The sequence below is a fragment of the Sinohyriopsis cumingii genome, chromosome 5 (assembly GCF_028554795.1).
Source record: "Sinohyriopsis cumingii isolate HCF-2022 chromosome 5, ASM2855479v2, whole genome shotgun sequence".
Classification (NCBI taxonomy): Eukaryota; Metazoa; Mollusca; class Bivalvia; order Unionida; family Unionidae; genus Sinohyriopsis; species Sinohyriopsis cumingii.
In genome coordinates this window covers 49,679,255-49,705,715 of record NC_142965.1, presented here as the reverse complement: position 1 = coordinate 49,705,715, position 26,461 = coordinate 49,679,255, and the positions used below count along the sequence as shown (strand labels likewise).

General features: G+C 36.7%; 1 protein-coding gene across 1 annotated transcript; it reads left to right on the top strand.

The window, feature by feature from the left end:
- The first annotated feature begins 628 nt into the window (after window positions 1–628).
- LOC149799132 (uncharacterized) lies at window positions 629–22,295 on the top strand. The gene is made up of 2 exons (XM_089958190.1): window positions 629–1,058; window positions 15,093–22,295. The coding sequence occupies exon 2, from the start codon at window positions 15,114–15,116 to the stop codon at window positions 21,291–21,293; it is 6,180 nt and encodes a 2,059-aa protein (XP_089814316.1). The 5' UTR covers window positions 629–1,058; window positions 15,093–15,113; the 3' UTR covers window positions 21,294–22,295.
- Window positions 22,296–26,461: the final 4,166 nt, after the last annotated feature.

Here is a 26,461-nt window from a genome sequence, read left to right as displayed (position 1 = left end):
TATTTAGAAAAGACCTTGTATATCTTATGTATAATTAAAAGACCCTTTAATTCCCTTTATTTTGGTGTATGATTGATGGGTGTACTATGGGTTATAGAGTAAACAGCTTGGCCTTACTTCAAATGTGCATCTTTCACAAAAGTGCTAGCTCTACTTGGTCATTTTCACTTCCTGAACTTAAGAGGTAAATTGTATAAAAAAGAGCCGACAACTTTTTTTACATTTTATATATTTGGTAATTCATTCATTGCACTTTCAGAAGCTGGTATTGTCTAGTCTGGCAAAATTCATTTTCCCTATTTTAATAGCTGCTTTGTATAGTGTACTTTAGACTAATTCAGGCTGATTTTTTAACACAAGGGAGCAGTCATGTTAGTTAGCAGTGTGCTTAAATCATGTAAAATTTTCAAAAGTACAATAACCAAAGAAATGTCAGCCACATTACATTACTGTAGCATATAGGTATGCCAACATTCTCACCATTGTGCATGTTTTAAATGCGAACTACTTCAACTTACATAAGTCACTCTCTCTAAAGTACATATTAATTGGTTAGCGCCCCCTTAATCTCGTACAGATGAGTGTGACGTTCCGGATGGAATTTACAAGTTTGCGCAAACTGCTCCCAAGATGGCGAGTTCGTTCTTATCTCTTTCATTCGGAACTGCCTCAGCTATTTCTGCGAGACAAAAATACACCTCGGATGCATGTTGGTGCAGTAATTTACATAAAATCAAACGTTTTGTTCGCCAGAAAATTCTCACCAAAATGGAAACCCAATACATTTGGACTACATCTGCTATTTTTATATTTATACTAAGTGTAGGATTGACCGAGATCAATATGGCAATCCTTGTTTCGTAAATAGTCGAAATCATCCGAAAGCTAGCTAGCGACGTTGCATTCGAGGATCCGCGAGATTGATCCTGATGTTTCGAATGTCTCGTAGTTCAGTCACTTCACTAGAGAGCAATTTGGAATTTTCGATATCGAAAGTAAATCACAGACATCATGCCACTTATTAAACCGGTAAAGTCGAGCTCTTTAAAAGTACTTAGGTAAGTTATTTCGAGTTAAACATGACAATGACACGAAACTTGTTTAACAATGACATCACAAAGGGTGATTAAGAAATTTTAAAGCCCGATTTCACTAGTGTTCACACAGAAACATCGATTGCTTCGATAAGCAAATTGGTATTTACGCATACTATGACTGCCGCATAGCATACAATTCGTTCTCCGCGGGCCAGTGGATGGTTCTTGTTTTATACGTGTGTGTGTGTGTGTGTGTGTCATTGTTTTAATCACAGGGGCTCGTATCGTTGCTTACAATCGACCGGTCATACATGTACTATATAATAAATACAAGGGAGGACACTTCTCTCCTTTCTCGCGCGACCCATTTAAGAATAAACGCTGTTATTTCAAGCCACATTTCGCATAACGTAACAAATTTGGTACCGATATTTAGCTCAAACATTCGACTGTGTATCACTGTCAAACGTTTGACTAAATATCATACCTTTAAGTAATGCAAAATCATTTTCCCACGGTACCGCTCGACATTTACCTGATCGCGCCCGCTTAATATTCAAGAACAACGCGCTGAATGGAATACTGCGCTCTCATTGGCCAACCGAAAATGACGTACGCGCCTATTTATAAGTTATTCCGGGAAATTTAAATTGCTCGAGTGTCCAGCAGAAGCAGACGGATAAAAAAAAATGATGTAATCACACATTGTTTCATGGTAAGAATGATCAAAATGTGAAGATCATCTTTTGTTTTAAATTTATTAAAGGTAAAGATCATAACTGTTTGCAAATATATATATATATATATATATATATATATATATATATATATATATATATATATATATATATATATATATATATAATCCTCATGAAAGTGATTTGTCATAAATATCTGTCAATAATAGAAAATGTAAATAAAAGAAAACCTCTCCATTTCTGAAAAATCTCTGCAGCTTGCCTAAAGCACCCTTTCAGACTTGAGATTTAAAGCATGCATTGATACATGTATCATTGTATATGAAAATTCATCATGAGAATACCCTTCCTTTCCTCTAAATACAGTGACATGCATCAGTTTAGTCCTAATCATTTCTGTTATAAATTATGTGCATGTTTTCAGCATTTGCCTGCAGAATGCAACAAAAATATCCATGCATTCTGAAAGAGATACTGCAGTGTTGGGCTTCAATATATCATTAACTAATTATATGAGAACATTTACAACATGTATTTTACAGATTTCTAAGATTGTAATTATTTGGTACCAAATGTAGGGTGGTTAATCTATTTGAGAAATTTAGCATTTCCTATAGGTATTCCAGCTTGACTGGGGCAGTGTTAGAAGTGCTTTCCTACTAACTGCATGTCTAAAATGTTAGGATTTTAAGCATAATATCTTTACATTGTTCATTGTTTATAAATTATTTTTTTAGTACACTAGATTGCCAAAGTTTAATTGTCACTGAGGCATTTCATGAGGGTATTGGGTGCATGATCACAACTCAATCGCTGTTTTGAAGAGAATATATTATTATAGGTTTTTTTAAAGATTACACAGGGGGAGAAAATATTGTCGCAGCCCATGTACCATTCTGTCAATCCACCATTCTGAATATCCTCTAACACTGCTGAATATAATGGCATGACACTATGGAATATGATTGATGTTCATCAGAAATGTTCGTAAAAGTTTTAGAATTTGATATTATCTCTTATGTGGAGAAGAGTGCATAAGACACTGTTTTTCAGTATCTTCAAATGTGTATGCATCATAACTGAGAGCCATTATATTACCTATATAATGGATTTTAGGATAAATCCATTGGACCATGAAAAATGTGTAAATACATTTTTCTCCTACATTCATAATTTTGCAAGTTCTAATTAACTTCATGTTGTAATATACTGAATGCATGTAGGTCATAAATATAACACTGATCCAAACACTATATACATATTTCCATAGCATGAAGTTACTCCCATTGACATAGCTGGGAAGCACAGGGATTGGCAATTATGAGAAATATTGAAAATTCTAGTGCACTTATTGGTAGTACTCGAACTAATAAATAATGATATTGCCAATATTATTCCTTTATGACGTCACCTGAAAGTCTACAGTCTGGACATATCCATTCCTCCTCCTGAAGCTCCTGTTCATCTCCGAGCAAACCAATGCACTCATAATGATGCCATGTATCACACATGTCACAACAAACACTATCAACTATACAGTCCTCCTGACATCTTCCACATGGCCACTTAGCTGTCTTTGATCGTTTCCCTTTTCCCTTTCCCGTCTTTTTCTTTACTGCTTTCCTTTTTACTAGTTTATTCAGGCTTGATTGTGGTTCTGAGGTGGAAGAATCATCTGATCTGTCTTTCCTCAATTGGCTTTGCTTAGAGCTTACATGTGCTTCTGAAGAAGAAGCTTTTACTTTACTGTTTCTTCTCATTTGAATTTGCTTCCTGTGTGCTTCTTCCTTCCTAGCCTTAACTTTTCTCTTGAATTCTCGTCTAAACTGTGCAGAGGACATTAACAAATACTTACTCACTACCTCCTCTTTTAACTTCTGAACTTGTACAGAGAAATATTCATCATCTTCAATGTTAAAGATCTGTGACCACTGTTGGTTCAGTGTCTCATTTAGCAGAACCCTTGATGTTACAAAGTCATAAAAGCTTTTGCCATACAAATTTACATTTTCTACTGTTTCAAGTTTTCTGATGACTTTGTCTAACTCTTGGAAGAAATGAAAGGTTTTATCACTCACAAAGCACAGACCACTCCTTACATTTTGCTTTCTCTGTATCTCAATCATGGAAACCTTATCTTCTGATGTTTCCATTAGGTCACTTTCATATTGGATGAGTGTATCTAACATTGTTGCTTGGTAGTACAACTGGTTCACATAATCTCTGGAATTATTGCTGTACAAGTTTTTTCTCACAGCACTTCTTTTTCTATGTCTGAGTGATGCAACACACCAACCCACTATATATCTCAATTTTGCTCTTCCACTGCTTGTATCTTCAAAGACTTTTCCTTCTTTCTGTGACTGTTCTATTGCTTTTGCTTTTAATGGATCAGAGATATCAGCCACAAGTTTTGCTCTCAGCTTCATTAATATCTTAAAAGCAACTCTATAATGGATACACCTGAGATCTGTACACAAAAAAAGCTGCCTTACATAACTTCTGTACTCTTCTGTACTAATAAACTTTGTGACTGCAGCATAAAATGAAGTCAATGCTTGGTTCCTGATGTTTCCTTCTGACACAGTGTCTTGAAATAAGCATTTGAGCTTGAAGTAAATATTTCTGGCAAAAGACTCAGAGACATGCTTGTTGGCTTTAATACCATGTATTTCAGTATTTAAGTCATTCTGTTCCTGAGTATGTGGGATCTTATAAGTAATCATATCTGGCAGTTCTTCTATATTTATTGCTGCAGGCACTGGACTATCAGAAGTTTGTTTGAAAGTACTTTCAAGTATATCCATTGTTTTTATCACCTCTTCATCTTCATCACTGTCATTTTCAATATCTTTCTCTTCCACATCATCTGTATCATCACTGTTGTCAGCATCTCTGGTACACCCCTGTTAATTCTCGGGACAGTTTGAATGGTCTACAGAAATAAGCTTCCTACAGCATGTTTCATCAACTGGACAACATTGAGACTCATAAAATTTCTTGATAAACTGAGGTTGACTTCTGACTAGATAGAATCTGAAGTTCTTCACTCTAAGTCCCTTTGTTGATTTTGCCCTGCCAACAGCCACCCCAATTTGTCCAGGCATTGTCATGTTTCTGCAATCAATTTCAAGTCTATCTATTGTCATTCCTTGTGCTTTATGCACTGTTCATGCAAATGCAAGCTGAAGAGGCAACTGTTTCCTACAGGCAATAGTCTTTCCTTCCTCGGGTTTATAGACTGTAAAAATGTATCTTTTTATTTCAGTTGTCTTATCAGTTCTATGAAACTTCACTGTAGCACTGTCCTTATGCATCTCAACAACAATCCCTGTGAGTCCATTTACTAGTTCATCTGACAAATTCACATTCAGAATTATAGGAGCTCCTATTTTAAGGTACAAATGCTTCACAGCTCGACAAGACAATAATGCCGCTGTATCACCTTCACCTGCGCTGTGATATACCTTGACTTCACCTGGATAAAAGAAGAAAAGTTTTGACATACACACACTTTGATTATGTACATACTTTAAAGAATGTTTTACTGTATCTGAAAAGACATTTTCCACTTACACTATATGAAGAATGAAATGTATATAAATATATATTTAATAACAGTGTTATGTACAAGTCATGCTTAAATTTTTTTGGAAAACATGCCTAACTTTTATCCGTAACTATAATTTGTAACTGTATACATGTAGTTTACATACAACTGGATGTCGGGGTTGCTTTTATTTACAGTTAGATTGGTTCTTCCATTAGAATTACTGACGTGCCAAGTATCCATTTTCTTTTTAGAATATTATCAGGTGATTGTGTTTATATATAGGTAGTTCATTTAATGGTAAACACCAACTCATTCTTTTCTAACAATCAGTATATAAAGGAATTTATTTTAATAATCCAATTTTACAGTTGTGTTGTTCTAATCAAATAATATAGTCAGAGAGGAATTATTTATCAGAAATATTCATTGGAATTATTCAAGTGTTCCATTATTTTTGGGGTAATACACAATTTTTGGATGTATGTCCACTTATTTAAAGATACTCTGGTTTATATCACTCATGTATGTCAGGACATTCTTCTTACTGCATGTTGATAGAAAGACTCCAAGAAGATCAAGAGGGGACTATAATATTTAGTGACCTAATGAAAGACTGTAAAGGTGTAACATCAAAGGCACTTTCAACACTTTTATTAAAACTTTTCCCTCATATAAAAAAGGTCAGACGACGCAATTCAGGCAAGAAGGAAGTATTTTATGAGGGACTTTCTTACATCTCAAAAGAGAATTATCTGAATGATGTAAAGATAACTTTTGATGAACTAAGAACCTGTATTCCTAGAGATGTGACAATTCTACCCTCATTGAAAGATTTGATAATTGATGTCGTATCTTCAGTTAATGTCAGTGGCAGTATTATCATGAAAACAATCAATATATCAGAAACAAGGTGGACACTTACTGTAAGAAACAAAACTGTTGACCTGAGTAAATTAGGTATTAGCAATGAATTTTCATGTACACAGAAATGTCTGCAGAGGATCATAGACATTGTCAAGAAGATGTCTGTATGCAGTGGTGTGTCAAAACTGGACTCCTCTATACCTGAAACTTCACTGACAGTAACTGAAAAGGTGAAACAGCACAATTCAGATAATTATATATGGGTGCTGCGTTCCAAATTTTGTCATCAGATTGTTCCGTGGGGATTAACCAAGTATTGTCGACGCTGTCAGAGTCACAGCACATTGAAAGAGCCAAGCACACATGATAATGACAAAGGGGAGACAGCTGAACTAAGTGATGAAGATAGCAAAGACCTCGAGAAATGTTTAGAACAGTGCTTTCCCAATGCACCTGAGGATATGAAACTTTTACTTAAGTCTCAATCTGCTGCTCTAAAGGCAAATAGTCCAAATGGAAGACGATGGAATAAGAGAGTGATTAGCATTTGCCTGGCACTATGGGTAAGGAGCCCACGAACATACCAGGATATAGTAGACAGTACAATGATGATCCTTCCAACAGGTCGGCATTTAAGAAGGTACAAAAACAGAGTTCCACAAGAAGCAGGACCACAGGATGAATTTTTTCTGTGGATGTATCAGGCTGCAAAAGATGCAAATGTTCCTGAGGAGGGATGGGCTGATGGTTTGATTCATGATGAAACAAAAATTCAACAGGATCTTGTACTGGATATGAGAGGTGGCAAGCCTCATTTAGTTGGATGGGTTGACACTGAAGGCAATGATCTGAGAACTGTAGAACAGGGAAAAGTTGAACAAAAGCTAGCAACAGAAGTAATACAGATATATTTCTTGGGATAAACTGGCTTCAGATTCCCAATTTGTCATTATCCGACATGTAGGTTGAAAGCTTCTGAACTGCACATCATGATATGGGATGTCATTGCTAGGTTGCAGGATTGGGGATTTTCTGTAGATTACATTTTACAGGATAGTGGTGAAGAAAACAGGCTATTTATAAAATCTCATTTCAATAGGAATCCATTAGACAGTAAATACATGGCTGTAAACTTAGTGAATCAAACTAAATCAGTAGCGATGTCCCAGGACTTTTCGCATAATATGAAAAAAAATCAGAAATGGTGTAATGAAAAGTGGTGACTTAAAGGGTCTTCATACAAGGAAGCTGAAACTGAATGGAAAGTACATTTTGTGGAAACACTGGATCAGTGCAGTTCACTGGGATCAGGAGGTGCACAGCAGACCAATACATCACAAAGTCTGAGATGCTCACTTGAATCCAAATTCAGCAGAGAAGATGTGAAATCATCTGGCTGAAGAAATGTTGGATTCTAATGCTCTGTTCCTGATGAAGAGTTACCAGGCAAGCTTACCGGATGGATCACACCTTAACAGTACAAGAGAACTGCTGGAAAATACCAGTAAAATGATATCTATTTTCAGAGATCATAGACCTGTCAAGATTGTTAATGATGAGTGGCTGCAGTATTTGTACCATATTTTACAATGGTTTACAAACTGGCATATATCAGCCAAGAAAGCATAGCCAAGGGTGAAAGATCAAAAAGTTTACTATCAATTCAATGCTGTGATGATGTAGAATCTCTGTTAGTAACATCTCATGAGATATGCAAGAGACATTTTGAGGACTTCCCTCATGGTGAGGTAATGCCATCAAGGTTTAATACTGACATATTGGAAAATCACTTCTGTCAAGAACGTGGCCTTCACAAAGGGAATGCTACACATCCTTCTTACTCAACGTATTGTTTAATGGTCAATTCTGTCATACTGGGACAGTCACTGAAATCTAGAGGCAGAAAATCAAACAGTGGCATTGCTGCAGCCAAACAATTTACTTTTTATATGAATGAACCTTTAACAAAGAGGAGAAAAAAAGCAGGAGTATCTAAGAGTTTAAGTTTGCTGCTTTCATACAGCATACACCGAAGAAGAATATTTATGTATGCTGTTAAATGTAACCTTGTTTGTGAAAAGAAAATGGGTTTAATCAGGACTGCTGTAGTGTGTGTGTGTGTGAGATTTGGATTTTTAACGTAACTTTTAAACAAAATTCAGTCACATCACTATGATGTCTGAAGTGTGGCAGTTTATAGTGATATCTAGCATTGGGGCATCACGCCACAGACATGTAGCATGAGGATCACACCCAGTCACATTACAGTGACACCAGGTTGACTAGTCCTAACACTAACCTCTTAATGCAGAGCCCCGAGTGAGGCAGATCTAAGCACCATTTTTATAAGTCTTTGTTATGACTCAGCCATGGTTCGAACCAGCAACCTGCCGCATCTGAGGCAGATTCTCTAACCACTAGGCCACTGGAGCAGTCAGGACTGATGTAGACAACATTTTCAAGAAATTATTCTTGATGCTACAGCTGTAGCATAACAGCAATGGTCTGACTTTAACTGTGAACTTAACGATGAATTTAATGTGACTCAGACCTGATTTCAGTGGCATATGGAAAGCTGGAGTCCATAAATAAATATAGAGAAATGCATACTTAAGGAACAGTCCCTGTATGGCAGCAGTGTTTCCAAAAAAATTGAAACTTATGACAGGCACAATAAAAAACTACTGCAAGCAACTGACATTATAAGTTAATAAGGGATCTGCGCTTACCTTCCATATCCAGTAAATTGTGAGTTGCACTTTTCAACATCATAATTTAGGGCAAACAATTTCAAGGGCTGATAACCAGGTGGTAGTGGACGTTCCAATCTTTGTAACAGACTTTCTGTGTCCTTAGATAACTGTACACCCTCACTTAGTTCATGTACAGCTTTGATTAAGTCTCCTGTAAGGTGTTTAGAAAACAAGTATGTGTGAACTATGTATTTTGTTTGTTTATTTATTTCACAGGCAAATTTAAACATGTCACCTGGGTAAAAATTGCAATGCGAAAACTTTGCTGCAAATGTATTTAGAAAAGGCTGCGTTTGTAATATGCATGTGTTCCCATGCTTACCTGCTCTGACCTTCATCCCAAAGTCCCAAGTTTGAGCCTATTGCCTCTTGAGCAGGTCCTTAAAAGATCAAGAGCAAGTAGCTGGATGTGTGACTCCATCTTTGCATGCTCATACATATGTGTGTGTGTGTTTGTGTGATCTTAACAGTTATTAATATATGGGGGGGGGGTTTAGAATAAGGATATACCCCCTTGGTCAATTTCATTTGCATGCATACATTTTTTCTCAATGATCAGTCATTTTATATATGGTAACATAGTGTGAATCTCAATAGTTTATAAGTTCTGACATAGGGGATATGACCCTTGGGTATAGACACTGACCTAGGGGTACAAGTCACAGAGGCATAGCTGGGAGGGGCAGGGGGGTACATATGTCCCGGGGCGCCAAGGTACAGGGGCGCCAAAATGAGGCTTACAACGTTACATTATAATAAGTAAACAAGGGTAATATTCAAAAATGTGATTAAACGGGGAGGGGGCTGGGGCGCCAATTTTATAGTTCGTCCCCGGGCGCAAAATATCATAGCTACGCCTCTGACAAGTCATCTGCATGTTTTTATTTGTCTCTAAATGGCCATTAATTCTATATATGGTTATATGATGGGAATTTCATTGTCATGATGAGGTTTGCATAAAAAGCATTATATATGACACATCTTATGCAAATCTGTACTAACCCATTTTGATCATATATGTAACCAACTACATAAATCAAAATATGTGTGAATGTTTGTGCATATATATTAATCTGTATCCATCCTCACTGTCTCTCTCACACTCACAAACATGTATAAGTTCTCTTTTGAGTTGTGTCTGAGTTGTTGTGGATAACTTGGTGTAAGACACATAATTGCTGGTGTGAAAATCAGAGAAAGTAAAAGTATGGTATGAAATGAAGACGAAATTACTGACTGCAACATCTGTTTTCTATTCCAAGTACTGTATATTTAAACAGGAAGGTGCATATAAAATTTGTACAGTTTATTGTTACCAGTGTGTTCAAAGAAAATTGGTATTGTCACTGGTGATATACTGATAATATCATTCCTATCTCAAAGAAAAACTGAGTGATCAGGACTATTCATTGACTGCCCAACATGATGCAAAATGTTACAAATTTAGGAATTTCAGGACTACATGTATTACTGTCTAAAAATTTATTATGTTTAGGTAGCTCCTCTCTCTCTATGTGTGTGTGTGTTTGCATGTGTGTTTAAGTTTTTACACATATACATCCAAATATTGGTGAAAATGACAGAAAGAACAGAAATAAAAAAATTTTAAAAGATAATGAAGATTTTTTATTTTGTTTTATCTCTTCCTCTTTTTTCACACGAGGTCTATTGTTATTAAAATATAATGTTCAAATTACCTTTTGTATGTTTGTGTACTTGTGACAGAACATAATGATGTGGAATCAGGCTGTGAATCTTTTCATAAATGCTAATGAGTTCTCCTCTATCATAATACACATTATCTGGCAACGGCTTCAGTAGAAAGCAATCACCAGAAACAATGATCTGAATGCCACCAAATGGGAAATTGCTTTTCTTTACTGTTCTGAACAACTTCTCTATTTGCAGAAACAATAAAAGAGATAGCATGGAAATTTCATCAATAAAAAGAGTGTCAACATTCATAATCCTTCTTTTAATATCAACTATCACATCTTCATCATTTTTAATCTGATCTATCAAAAAATCATCGGGGAAACGACCGTCCTGTATACCCGAAAAGTGTAGTGTCATTCCGCGCAACTGAGAGGCAGCTATACCTGTACTGGCTGTCAAGTAAACTGTTTTTCCTATTTCTTTCAGTCTTTCGCTTAAATTTTTAACTAGGAAGCTTTTACCAGTGGCAGCCTGCCCTAATATCATGAATTGCGGCGTGTACGATACCTTCCGTCTTGCAAACGCGTGCCAGCATCAGCAACACTATCAGCCCATTGAAAACACCCGCCATATGTCAATGTATTTCAGCCAATCAAAATATTACGATTACAAATCTAAGCCATCGCGCGTCATTTTAGATTGGCCAATGAGAGTGCAGTATTCCATTCAGCGCCTTGTTCTTGAATATTAAGCGGGCGCGATCAGGACCATGTCAGCGGTACCGTAGGAAAATGATTTGGAATTCCTTAAAGGTACATTAAATTAAACTTTTGATAAGGATACACAGTCGAATGCCTGAGCTAAATATCGGTACCAAATTTTTTAACCTACGCAAAGCGTAGCTTGAAAGATCAACGTTTATTCTTAAATGGGTTGCGCGAGAAAGGAGAGAAGTGTCCTCCCCTTGTAGTTAGTAGTACATGTATGACGGGTCGATTGTAAGCAACGAAACGAGCCCCTGTGATTTAAGCACGTTAACCGCTAAAGTAAAGCTCTTTATAGCACAAAAAGCAAAATGCTAGTGCTGGCGTTCAGTTTTCATACAGATTGACCAATTACGTTCAAATCGACATTGCTTTCAAGCTATTGTCATTGCCACACATTTTTCAAATGGTTACTCATTCTCGTATCCCGCTCGAAAATTTAAATCGCCATGTTTAGCAAGCATGCTCATTCCCACCAGTTTCCGTTACGCAACGATTCATTGGGTAAATACAAAATTTTGACCAATCAGAAAGCTCTTTACAGCGATCATCTTTTAAATAATAAACGGAACAAATACTTATTAGAAAGCTAGTTGCGGAATGGGAGCGGATAGAGCATTATTAAAAACAAGAAATTTCGGAGACGATATTAAAAATAGGGTCCGTATCGAAGAAAATCAGATTCAGGTCAGGAGAAAAGAGAAATTCTGTTTTAAAACGGAAAACAAAGAAATTTGTTTGAGGGCAGTTAAATCCAGTTGAAGTTAAACAAAAAAATACAACAAAATTTGAAAATGAAATATAACAAGGAAAGATGTGGAAAGAAGTTATTGTGCCCAAAATAAACAATAAAATTACAGCTATCAGAAACAGGAAATATAAATGCTGCTGATAATCATTCCAATTGTACAAGAAAAAAAATTATTATATCTTATTGATATTTTTTTGGGAAATATCAATGATATTACAATCACAAATTATAATAATAATAATGAGGGCTTTGTATAGTGCCTTATCTTTAGAAGCTCTAAGCACTTTACAACATTAGACAGCACCTATAACATAAAAAACTTATAATGATATGATTAAAAAAAACCACACCATGAAATTAGAAAACATAAAAAACATGCTGAAAATATTTAAGGTAGGAAACAATATTAGGTCTTTAAGTTTGTTCTTGCAGTCAAAATAAGTGAGTTTTAAGAGCACTCTTGAATGGGATCACTGTGTCTTTGTGTCTAAGTTCATTGGGCGATTCATTCCACATTGCTGGGCCCTGGTATGCAAAAGAACATTGTCCATATGACTTTGTTTTCATAGTGGGAATAATGAGTGTGCAATCGTCAGAAGAAGAGCCTATTTTCAGAATTTTGGACAAACTCGGTGAAATTTCAATCACAAATTCCCACTTATATTTTCAGAAATTTTGGCAGTCGGTGAAATTTCAATTTTGGTAAAATCTCCTAAAATACCATAAATTTAGGGAAGAAGGACATTTGAGTTAATGTCAATAAATGTTCTCTGTGATTTTGCTGAAATTTCAATCACATTTTCACTAGGGTATGATTTTTGTAGAGTGTATTTTAATAGGAAGCAAAAAAAAATTATTTTTCAGAGTAAACATCAGATCAAGCCCAAAATCCACATTGCACCAAATTTTCTAAGCCCAAATATTCATCTATGCTTGTACTACCAGATATTATTACTCTGATCATGTTTACATTTTCTCTACTGTTTTGGTCATCTCTTTGTCTGTTTTTAAACATCTGTGGAAATAAATTTAAAAAAACTGACATGCATGTGTTTTCTTCAAATTTATATCAGTAGATATCCATCCTTCCACATCAGCTACACTGATTTATACATGTACTCTAATTCCCACCAGTATGTCTATTTGAATCAGATAGTTTTGGTCATCTCTTTGTCTGTTTTTAAACATCTGTGGAAATAAATTTAAAAAACTGACATGCATGTGTTTTCTTCAAATTTATATCAGTAGATATCCATCCTTCCACATCAGCTACACTGATTTATACATGTACTCTAATTCCCACCAGTATGTCTATTTGAATCAGATAGTTTAGGTTATTAATTCTTCAGAGAGTATTTTCCATGATGCTATAATACATGAGCCTGCTTTCATATGGGAAAAGGTGCTTATGGATTAAACTTGCAACTTGCAGTGAAGTACTTATGGAATTAATATGGAATAAATTGTCTGATTCCATAAGTTTTTCAGTCCATATCTATTCCATATGGATTCCTGAAGTATTCTATATGGAATCCTTGAGAAATTTGGCCTGAGGCTGTGAATCTGATTAAGAATGTTGTATAATAATATACAGGGGCACACCTAAAGTATTTGGCACCTGGGATGGATTCTTCCTTTGGCACCCTATCACTAATTTTAAAATTAAAATACAGAAAAATATTTGTCTAAATATTACAGTACTGTCATAAGCAAATTGGAAATTAAAAAAATACAGGATAGTACAGATTAAGTGAACAGGTAATACTGCGTTTTATTTTATACAAGAAACACAGGACATCAAGTCCTTATGGCACCCCCTATACTTTCTGTCACCCGAGTGGACTGCCCCCTTCACACCCCTGTGTACGCCACTGGCTATATATATATATATATATATATATATATATATATATATATATATATATGGTGCTAAGTCCATAAATTTATCTAATGGTATTGGACTGATGTCTTCTTTGTGTCATTTTCTTATGGCTTGTCTTTAGTCATATATTAACTTTGGCCATTTTTCAAAATTTAACTACGAGCATAAAATAGTGATACCAGTCAAAAAGATTCATAAGACTGCATTATGTCATCCAAACCTTTGAAATTCTGTAGATGATGCTGGTACACTATCCATTATGGACACTTTCATTGGAAAGACTTTTGATTTAATAAGCTTATACCATAAAACCTTAAAAGACCACCCTTTCTGGCAACAAATTATGGTCACTCAAGGCAGGTGGTCCCTCATAAAGGTCACAATGTTATATAATCAATAAATGTGTGCATTGATAATGTAGCACCTAGCAGTGGTCTTTCAAAACAGATTTCACTGTACAAGATTTGTAGAAAATACCTTGTTGTAAAAATCGTTTAAGTGTCTAAGACAGACTAGGATAAAGAAAATCATGATTTAAATTACTTCAAAATTTATGTGGTTTATGCCAATCTGCCTCCATATGACAGTCATTACCTTTTCAAATAGTATACTAATTAAATTTAATTAATTATAATAATTTTTGTCAGAGAATGCTTGATCAGTTTTAATAATTTTATCATATTTAGTTATATAAATGTAGCAGAACATCACTTTCAACCATATTCTAATGTTGCAAAACGTAGAACTCATGATCATATTTTGGAAAAGAAAGCATCTTGTACTTTAAATTCAAGCTAAAACTGACAAATAACACAGTTTTGTTACTACAAAGACCTTTGTAAGCCCATGTTGGCTTCTAGTTTTGCAGATTTGTATCAAAAACTCGTACTAAAGTACAAGTTCCATCAGCATATGACGTCATATGAAAGCTTTCAAAATGATAGTAATTATTTGTCTAGTCCGTGCATGAACTAATCACAATGTTTGAAGCTAGTGCTAAATTTTCATCAAGTCATGTTATGATGATGGAGTTACCATGCACGTATACATAGAAATGACGAATATTACCCATCAATAAATCAGTCGATTCATATAAATGTTTATAATATTATCATATGTGATATTCTTTATCAGATATAATTGAATAAATCCACGATGGACATGGCTAATTATGAAGAGACAGCAGCCTCTGTTTTGTCTGTGGATACTTCTGATGTCACAAGGCAGAAGTCAACACCCAAGTGTAGGAGATCTAGTATGCTTATATCAGAAAGAAAAACGGCTTGGCTCGACGGGAATACACGCTTTCAAACAGAACCAGTGGATGATTTTCCAATTGAATCAATGATCTTTTACAGGACTGGGAGTATACCGATTGTATTTGGCAAAGATACGAGACAGAAAGCAAAGGGAAAGAACAAGATCGTTGATAATTCCGAAGAAGCTAATCCTTTTATGCAAGGAGGAGAAGCATCTAATCAATTTCGAAGACAACAGTCAGAATATCTCAGTAACATTAAAATGAAGTATCCTGCACCTTCGCTGAAGTTTAAAGAAACCGAATTTGCTAAGGCAGACTCAAAGTCATCGGTCTCAAAGAGTGGTAAAGAGTGTCCTGACCCATCTCAGTTCTGTTCAGAAAGGAAATCAGACGATGAGGAGGAGCGCTCATTATTAGAATTAAGAGCAATGGTAGAAAGCCAGAATGAAGTTAATTATTTTCCCAGTGAAGATTCGGGCCTGTTATATATGAAAAAAACTACGTCGAGTGGAGATTTACTTGAAAAGTCCAAAGAAATTGGGAAAATTGACAAAAATGGACCCAAAAGGAAAATGGAAAATAAGGACAGTATTTTGCATCGGCAGAGACATATGTCCCACCATAAACTAAGTTATATTAGAAATCAATCAAGGCGAAAAGGAAGAAATAAAGTCCCAGACCTTAAGGACAAAAATTCAGATGGGACACCCAATATATCCCATGATCGAACTGATTCAGATAAAATGAATAAATTCGATAGTGAAAAGAACGAACCTTTGCAGCAAAAGCCTTTCCAAAGTGTGCAAAAATATTTTGATTCTTCCGAAAAAAATGAAAATGTGAATGACATTAATGGACAAGACGCTTCGAAAAGAAAGAAAACTTCGACAACTGATTCAAAACTAAAACGGGTTATTGACATCAAATCAAAGAAAACGGAAGGTGTCTCTGCTGGCAATGAGGAGAAAAGGAAACAAGATTACACAAACATAAACCAGAAAGTCAAAATGAATCCCAAGTCGATAAAATCTAAACCTTCATTACTATGTGTCAGCTTCTGCGATGAAGCTGAAGTGGGATCAAACATGGGAGAATACTTAAAATACAGACTTGGAGATGCGTTCAGATACAATATTAGAGTTGAAAGTATTGAAAATGTTGCAGAAAAAGGACAGAGGAATATAAAAGTAACACTGTCTTTCCCCAGCAAAGCTGCAGGTGCTAAAGCACGCAGTCTGCTCAGAGAAAGTAATAAGAAGTCAACTACAAAACTACTTACCTACTTTCCAGAAGAGAAAGAAAGGGAATTAATCGTAATGAACTCGTCTGAAACTGAGTTTAGATTTGAACAGCATCTGGAAATAATGCTTAACCAGGCCACACAATATTTGGAATTACACGAGTCAAAAATAAAAGAGAACAGTTCAGCGTTTAAAAGACTTGAACGGAGATGCAGAAGTGGAAAACTAGCGTTGAAGGAATTTGAAAGCACAAAAGCAGAGATGAAAGCAATTGAAGATAAGTGTAAAGAACTTGAACTTCAAAAGAACGAATTTCGCTCATACATCCGTAGCGTTCACAAACAGCTTGAGTGGATTAAGTACTGTGTCAAGTTTGAAACTAAAATAAATGACATTCGAACGGCCTTTGGAATGGAGTGCAGGCGACTATCTAATGCCTTGCCAATGTATTCCCGCAAGTCGGATATATTGGATGCAGTGATAAATTCACAGGTGTGTGTGATACTGGGCGAGACGGGTTCAGGAAAAAGCACGCAGATAGCCCAGTATCTCTACCAAGCAGGATTAGGAGAAAATGGTATAATTGGCTGTACACAGCCTAGGAAGATAGCTGCTTTGACCCTTGCCACTTATGTGGCCTCAGAGATGGCATCTAGTGTTGGACAAGTTGTTGGATATCATGTTGGCATGAAAGTGAAAAGAACGAATGTTACAAAGATCTTATATATGACAGATCAAATTCTGCTGAATGAGTGCCTTAAAGATGAAGAACTAAGAGGCTTTTCATGCATAGTCATAGACGAAGCGCACGAGAGAAGTGTTTTTACAGATTTGTTATTGGGAATGATCAAGTCTGCATTGAAACGGAGACCTGATTTAAAACTGGTCATAACATCAGCAACAATTAATCCAGATATATTTGTCTCATATTTTGGCGGACCAGACATATGTCCAGTTGTTCGTGTGCATGGTAGAACATTTCCCGTTGAAGTAATTTGGCTGAACCCTCTGGATGGCCAAAATCCATTTGAAGACTATGTAAATCTGGCCATCAATACAGCGTTCGACATTCACAAGCAAAACTCACCACCGGATGGGGACATATTAGTTTTTGTCACCACATCGCGCGAAACTCAAAGGTGTTGCGAAGAATTCGTCAGAAGATGTCCTGTTGACAAGTCTTTCCTGTGTCTACCATTGCATGGGAGGCTTCAACCCGAAGAACAACATAAAGTCTTTCATCCGAACCCACCAAATAGGCGAAAAATTGTTTTTGCAACAAACTGTGCCGAAACGTCCATCACAATTCCTGAAGTTAGATTTGTTGTAGATACAGGACTGGCAAAAGAGATGCGCCTTGACCCAAAGCGAAATGTTAGTTCCCTTAGTGTGTACCCAATCAGCCAGAGTTCGGCGGAACAAAGGAAAGGAAGAGCGGGAAGGACCGCACCGGGAAAATGTTATCGACTTTACGATTCCAAAACATACGAATCTATGGAACAAGGCTCCAAACCTGAGATTTTGAGAGTTCACCTCGGGCAAGCCCTGTTGAAACTCTTGGAGCTTGGAGTTGATCCTCTCGCTTTCGATTTTATAGAATCACCAAAACAAGAGACACTTATGAATGCTATGCAGACCCTTTACGACATAGGAGCAGCTGACGGGAACAAAATCACAGACCTAGGACGCTGGATATCAAAGCTGCCTATTGAACCTAGACAAGGATTGTTAGTGAAGAAGGGAATACAGGAAGGCATCCCAATGGAAGCACTCGTCGTAGCTTCTTTCAGTGGAGGGAGTGGAGTTTTTTTCCGATCAGGTACACAAGAACAAATAAAGAAAGCTGATATGAAGAAGGTCGAATTTTCGCACACAGGAGGGGACATTTTAACCTTACTCAATGTCTACAGAAAGTGGAATAAGATTCCAGAAAAACAAAAAGGGAATTGGTGCTTTGTAAACTATGTTAATGCTAAATCAATGAAGGCTATAAGAGAGACGGTGAATGAATTAAGAACTATTCTAAAGACTGACAAGAAAGAAGATATTCTTTTTGAGTTTAAGCCAGTGGAGGAGGCAGATCAAATACTAAAGAAAATATTGGTGAATATTTTCAAGCAAAATGTATGTTGTTTCCTTGGACATGAAAAGGCCGGATTTTTCAACTTGAAGAACCTCCAGCACGTTCAGCTACATCCGTCATCAGTATTGAAGCCATTAGATCTCAATCCAGAACTTATTGTGTATGAACAGATTCTTCAGACTTACACCGATTTTGTTACCAATGTCACTCCAGTGGACGAGACAGAAAAAATGGAACTACCATCTCACGTTCTACAAACCTACAAGAGTACAATGGAAAGCATGCGTGTTTCCTTGGTCAGATCGTACTGGACAGGGACGAAAGTAAATAAACAGTTTATAGGACCCCTGCATCAAAACAGAAGAGAAGCAGAGGAAACACTAAGTAAAGCATGTGAAAACAGAACGGTTGTTATTGATGCCAACAGGGTTACCGGAGAAATACAGCTGTACTGTTGCAAAGAAGATGAATTACACACTGTGAAAATTCTTGAAGACATGCTAGGTGAATTAAGGAATCCACTGCTGAAGGAATCTGTAGAGTTGTCTGTTGGAAACTCAGACGAGAGCGTTAGAATCATCTTGGGAGCGGGCGGTGAAATCATTAATGTGCTCATGTCTCACCAGTATAGGACTATCGTCGTGAAGCAAAGATTGTTATCAGATAAAGATGTTGAGGTATCAGAGATTGAAGAGATATTCTCCCCGTACGGAGAGATAGTCCATATTAAGCCATTTTCAAAGAAAAGCAAGAAGAATGCAAGCGCGTGGGGAATTGTAACCTTCAGAAAAGATACAGATGCCAAAAATGCTGTTGATCTGTTTCCCTCCTCTGCAAACAAATTCTTCGAAGCCGTTCCTTTCCAGCCTAAAACAAGCCCGATCACGTCCAAGGATTTTAATATTCAATTAACTTGGTGGAGAAGACCTGCCAAGGGGTTTGCTTATGTCAGAATGGTTTCGCCTGAGGATGTGGTGCAAGCTCTGGCGGCTAAATCAGTAATTATTGATGGCCGTTCAGTATCCATCCAACAGGCTAAAAGTAACGATTCCCACGACACAACAAATCAGTTGTACTTGAAAAGTTTACAGTATGACATCACAGAGGACAAGATCAAAGATGCTTTAGCGACACTTCTTGGGCTGTCTGAAGTACAAGCAGATGAAAGAATAGGAAAAATTGTTGTCCCTCGAAAAGATGCAGAAGTTTCGGAAAGGATGTACAATTCACTGTATAGGAATGTAGAGCAGGAAGTGTTGGAGTATGTGTCACCAGGATTATTTGACATCAGATTTGTACCTGATCCAACGAAAAACCAGAAATGCATTCGATATACAGTTTTAGTCAGTTTCAGCAATCCAGAAGAAGGACAGACTGCATTGAAGGGCATGCAGAGAAATCCACCAAACTTTGGTTCCTACCCCGTACATGTTTCCGCCGAGTTAGAAACATCCATCGCCATTAGGAAGAATGTATATGAGGCTATAAAAAGTGATATTGAATCCGCGATTGAATCCACTATCTCACCGTTTCCAAATGTTCAAGTTAGAACCAAAGAATCCAGAGGAGGAAACGTTTTTATTAATGTTCAAACTGATAACATCACAGCATTAGCTCGTGTCAGAGCATTGTTACATGACATCATTCGTGGAGATGTCTTAGAATGTGGAGAAAGAAAGGAAATAGGAAGACTTTTTACCAAGGATGGACGAATTAAAATGGAGAAAATTGAGCGAAAAACTGGGACAATTATTTATATCGATAACAGAACAATGTCAATATCTGTTCAGGGTACAGAGGCAAAAAGAGTACAAGCTATATCTGATATAAATATGTACTTAGAGGAACTGGCGGGTCTCATCGAAAAGCAAATTCATTTGAAAGGCGTTGGAAAACCACGTGGTTTGATGAAAGGGATCATTTCCAAATATGGCACGGACATGAAACACTTGAAAGAAGACACAGGGATTAAATCATTACAACTTGATCTAAAAAACCATATAATAAATGTTCTTGGGGACGAAGTCTCTGTTGGAAAGGTGGAACATCTGATACAAGACGTTTGTGATAGCCTTTGTGACGGTCCTCATCATGAAGCATCAGGCATGCCAGACTGCCCAGTTTGTCTTTGTCCTGTGGAACTTTCTGATGTGTATCACTCCGAGTACTGTGGACATCCTTACTGCGGTGAATGCATCAAGAACCAGCTGAAGTTTGCCATCCAGGATAAGAACTTTCCAATTGTATGTATTGCAGAAAACTGTGAACAGCCTTTGGTCATGGAGGACTTCACTGCTCTCATTCGTCAAGGATGTACTACGCAACGAGATCTAATGAAATCTGCCCTTAGTTCTTTTGTTGGGAAAAATAAAGCTGAATTCCGTTATTGTATTACACCTGACTGTGATATGGTTTACAGGGTCACAGACAAAGGAACACCATTTACATGCAGTGAATGTCAAGAAAAGATCTGTACTGCCTGTCATGTCCAGTACCATAATGGACTTACATGTTCCATGTACCAAGCAGAAGAAAGGCCAGAGAATCAGATTGATTTATGGATGGAAAAAGATAGGGCCAGAAGGAAGCTGTGTCCACGATGCTCTGTCCCCATTGAGAAATATGATGGCTGCAATCATATGAAGTGCCGCATCTGCCGTATTCATTTGTGTTGGGTTTGCATGCAGTCATTTGAAACGAAAACTAAATGCTATACCCATCTGTCCGAAGCTCACGGGGGATTTTTTTAACGTACAGATATATATATATATATATATATATATATATATATATATATATATATATATATATATGTGAATGGATGTCCATCAGTTCTTTTATTTCCTGCGTGCAACAAATTTTTATTTGCGTAGTCACTGTTGTAGCTTATGAGCAGCTATCCAGCCATCGGAAACTTGGAAAAAATCATTTAGAATGGATCGGTCTATTGTTAACTATCTGAATTTCAGAGAATTGAATAAACTCTAGCCTAAATCTATAAAATGAAAGCTCTTAGCTCACAAGGAACGTAAAACGTCTGTTTTGACGTTTATCGCAAAATTTCTGTTCGTGTTTGTTTCGTTATCGCAAAACCTTTATGTCCACCAGACATCAGTAAGATTTTTGTTTTGCATGCAAAATCGTAGTGGAAACAAAAGTACTGCTTTCTGACGTTGTTTTCTCGTTAGTTTTTAGCATTTGGGTACTTTTCTTTAATGCTGTTTTATGTACTGAAATGAAATCTAATGGGGCTGTTTATCTTGTAGGGTGCTACTCTTTGCCAGCAAAATTAGGCCACAGTGAACTATTTCAGATACTCGACGTTTATCTTGGTTTCCTTGACATCAGTGCATGCACAGTCATGAAGCTTTATGGTTGTATTCATCCTGTAGGATACTACTCACCAGGGTCAAAAGTACGTCAGAGGGACCTACTTTTATGCTGTAGTAATTACGCTAAGGTTTTGCTTTCAGCCCAATTTCTTTGAGTGTTGTATAGGATGTCATGAAACTTGATGGTATATGTATCTTGGAGGGTGCAACACACCGCTGGAAAATATAGGTCACAGTCATCTACTTTTCGCGCTCAAGCCACTTTGCGAGATGTTTGGATTATGCTGTTGGAGTGCAGGCGACACAGCACAGCGCAGAATCCCCGTTTCCTGAAACATGAGCCGTCCTTCATATAGACTATATCATATACAAGTAAAAGGTGCATTTTTCTAACGTCAAGATTAAACAAAGTGAACATGACTTCTAAGTTATTTTATGACTGATCTCTAAACTACTATAACAGTACAATATATTATAGTGATTGTTCTCATACACATTAATTAGACGTTGTGTTATGTTCCACATTTTTTTTAAAGATCAATGTCAAAAGAAAACCAAATCTAATTCTACTTATTTCATATTTCAGATTTGCAACTTTGGGGACGTCCATTAATTATGTCAACAATTTTTAGGTAATTATTTACCCCTCCCCCCCCCCCCCCGTCAACAACTGTCAAACTTTCAGTGACCCCCCTAATAAAATTGTCAATTTTTTTACCCCCCCCCCCTTACAAACTAACAATATTTCATACGGCTGGCTTTTATGCTAAAAATAGAATTATGGAAATTAAAAGGTCTACAAATAAATTTTAATACATTTTTTTTACTTGTTTAACAGATTTTAAATTGACTATAACACTTTGAATTCATGAAAAAATAGAGACTTTATATTCTAGCTTCTATCATCTTCCCATGGGGAAGCCAGATGTTCCTCAGTTGTTATAATAGGCATAGTGGCTGATTCATTAATTTCTTCAGATTAATACCATATGTGGTTAATCTGTCTACAGTCTACAATCTACATTGAATAAAAACAAAATATGATGATGCAAGACTATGACTTCGTTGGCAAGAGCTCAACCGGTTTAGGATTAAACTGGTGGGCTGTTGACGGGCGAGCGAGTGTGTGCCATACCAACGCACCAACTAATTTCCTATTTTTTGATTTATTAAATTTATTGTAAAAAATGACATTGTTGACGTCAGTTTATCTTGAACTCCCCCCTCCCCATGTCAACAATTGTCAAACTTCTTCAACCCTCCCCCCTTTGTTGACATAATTAATGGACGACTCCTTTCCATTGTGAAATTAGTTATTTTTTTTTAAATGTACCACTCCACATCATTGTTTAGCATCACTACAAGGTACTTATTCATCTTTGCTAGCCAGGGTTCCGATATGTCTACCAATCGATACACTGGTGGATCGATCAGATATTTCACTGCTTTGTACTAGCGACATCCATTGGATTTCAAGAGTTGCCTCATATATTATGTATACCATCCAATCCATAGCGTGTAACAGCTGTGCGTTGTACATCGTCCGAAAATGGCGGAGGCAATTGACTTAAGAAGGACTCTTTGTAAGTTAACATCGAAAGTACGACTACGAATTACAGGTGTACTTGAAGGGGAGGATGTATTTGCGCAAACATGGACCGGCAGTGCAAGATTATTTTATTTACGTGTCCATTCCACTGGTGCACTCCCCTTGTCTCGATCATGTAGGAGCAGTGTTCAAATTTGAACAACTTGATGGCTTGTCGCTGCTTTCAGTTAAATTCACATACCCGAAGCAATGAAATACGTTATCGATCCACGAAGGTGTAGATAGGTTAACATATCGGAGCGTGGCAAGCGAAGATAATACACTCTATATATCCATCGATATGCCACGCCCATATGTTCATGTTATTCACGGATGAACTATAATATTTAACGTAATTTATAATTTCTTTGTAATTTTTCCAAACAATGGAGTTTGAAATGTGTCAGTTATTTTAAGTATTACGGTACAATGTTTGGGTTGAAGATTTCACAGTTGGGGTTATCTCAACGTGTGTTGAGACATCGGACAAACTTAAACTCGTGCGCTGGTATAATTTACTATACTAACTCATAAACCTTAGTTTAATATAGAATTTGCGTGTGTCTGCGAAGTTGAAGCATCGTGTTTTGGGGTTACAGTTTTCGTTCTCAGTTGATACTTGTCGATTATTGCAGAAGGTAAACGTTTAGTTCAAAATTTTTATAAATCTCATTTCTGACTAAAGAAATATGTAATCCACATTTAAAAATTACGATATTAAATATTGGTTCTTGGAGAAAAATACTGAGTTGAGCTGGCAATTGAACTCGGAGTTCCGATTCGCAGAGCAAGAATCACTATCATTAGACCATACTATGAATGTCCTACGTTAGGGTTCACTTTTTATTTCAATTTTCAATCTAGCAGAATTTTTTTTTACATGGTACAATAGTTTAATTTAGATCTCTTCCACGATTTTATATGGGGAAACATTCTGTTCAAAATATTTAGGCCCGGATACGAGTCAAACTAACTGTTGACAACGTCACCTCACCTAGTAACAGCACGAAATTACCCAAATTGAAACACATTTCACTACGTACATATCGTGGCCATAGTACGATTATACTGACCTTTTTCCATTCACACCCGTCCTGCAGGACTGAAATCAGTTTCCAGTCTCCGTTTTTTTAATAAAAATTTACCCACGCCCATAACCTGTTGCAGTCATTTTCCTAATCGGATCTTCTCAGCAGATTATGGTCATGTGTTTAAATAAGCAACAACAAAAAAAAAAAAAAATTACCGAAAGTACGATCGTGGGTAAGGTTTTCAAGTGTTGAAAAGAAAGAGATAATATGCTTGCGTCATTATTGATTATGAAAATAAAATAACACTCTTGTCGTCTTTGCAGGGTGTGGTTTAGGAGCGATGTGATGCCTACACTTGATAAAAGTGGGGTGGGTGGTGGGTTCTTTCATTCTAACTTCTATTTCAGACTTTCTGGTTATGTTTGAGTTTCATACAGGGTCAAGCATTAGTGCACTCTTTTTTTTTATTTTTACCTAGGCGTAATTATTGTGACATCAACTTTACATTTATCTCGCCTTTCTTTTCGCAGTGTTTGCAGAGTATTGAGAAAAATCCTCTCATTCTACTGAAATAGGTGTAAAAGTCGAATTTAATAAGCCAAGAGTGAAATAGTGCTTGTTTTTTTAAATATATTTTTTGTGTTTGTTTGGGTGGGGTGTATTGGATAATGTTAGCACCTTCATCAAGGCAGGGTTATCATTTGCCTTCATCGTTTGCGTACGATCCTGCACTGATGACGATGTAGTAGTGATGTTATTGATTTATTGAATTCATCATATCAAGAGCATACTTAGTGGTATCTCCTTCCAATACAGTGGTCTCTCGCTATATTCACTTATTTTAGTGACGGTGAAAATTGTTTTTAAAACGTAGGTTTGTGCAGTAATTTAATGAGTCGTCTATGCACATGAGCATTTTGAAGTCCAGCATGGGTTTATTTTATACGTCATAATTAATGACAAAGACTCTAGCAGGGGAAAGCATTTCTATAGTATAATATGACTGTGTGGAGGTGTGTGTGTGTTTCGGATTTTTAACTTAGCTTTAAAACTTTTTCAGTCATATCAATACGATGTATGCAGTGTGACACTTTATAGTCGTGTATAGCACTGGGACATCATGACGCAGACATGTAGCATGATGTTCCACCCAGTCACATTATTCTGACACCAGTCCGACCAGTCCTAACTCTAATCTCTCAAATGCTGAGCGCCAAGCGAGGCAGCTGCTGGTACCATTATTTTTATAAAAGCCTTTGTTATGACTTGGCCGGGGATTGAACCCGCGACCTCCCGCATATGAGGCGGACGCTTTAACCACTAGGTCACCCGAGCGGTCAGAATGCTTTTGCTTTGCAAGAAAGTATATATTTGGGTTTATCGTAGCTATACAAATTGCACGACGTGTTATACAATTCTTTTGTACATTATATTTGTCAAATATCGTCTGTATGTTATCTACATTTAGTAGTCGAAATACTTTTCTTGAATTTAGAGCAAATCAGTATTTAAGGAGTAATATTACAAACATAAAAATCTTGACAGCCGTTACTCGTGGTTGGTGATAAACTTTACATTCAGCTTTCTTGCTAGTTTTTAAGGGTAACAATTTTCATGACCATCCATTGTACTTTCCATAGCGACTGCAGTTAAAATAATGCCTGGTCCATTTTATTAGAATGGTATATGCTATTTAATGATTTGTTGATGATTCGTTGATGCCTAGCTGGGAGTTGACACGTTTCTGTGAACATCTTTGTAACATTTAATGTCTTCTAATTCGTGCATACCATTGTGGTTTTGGTCCAAAACGTATATTCTTGTACACACACCCCACCCGTGATTTTGGGCTTAGCGTTTATTTGTGGATCCATCATGGCTTTGGGTCAGGTATGTATTAATGCATTCCTCCTGGTTTTGAGCTATGCGTATAATTTAGTATTCATCGTTGTTTTGGGCCGAGCGTA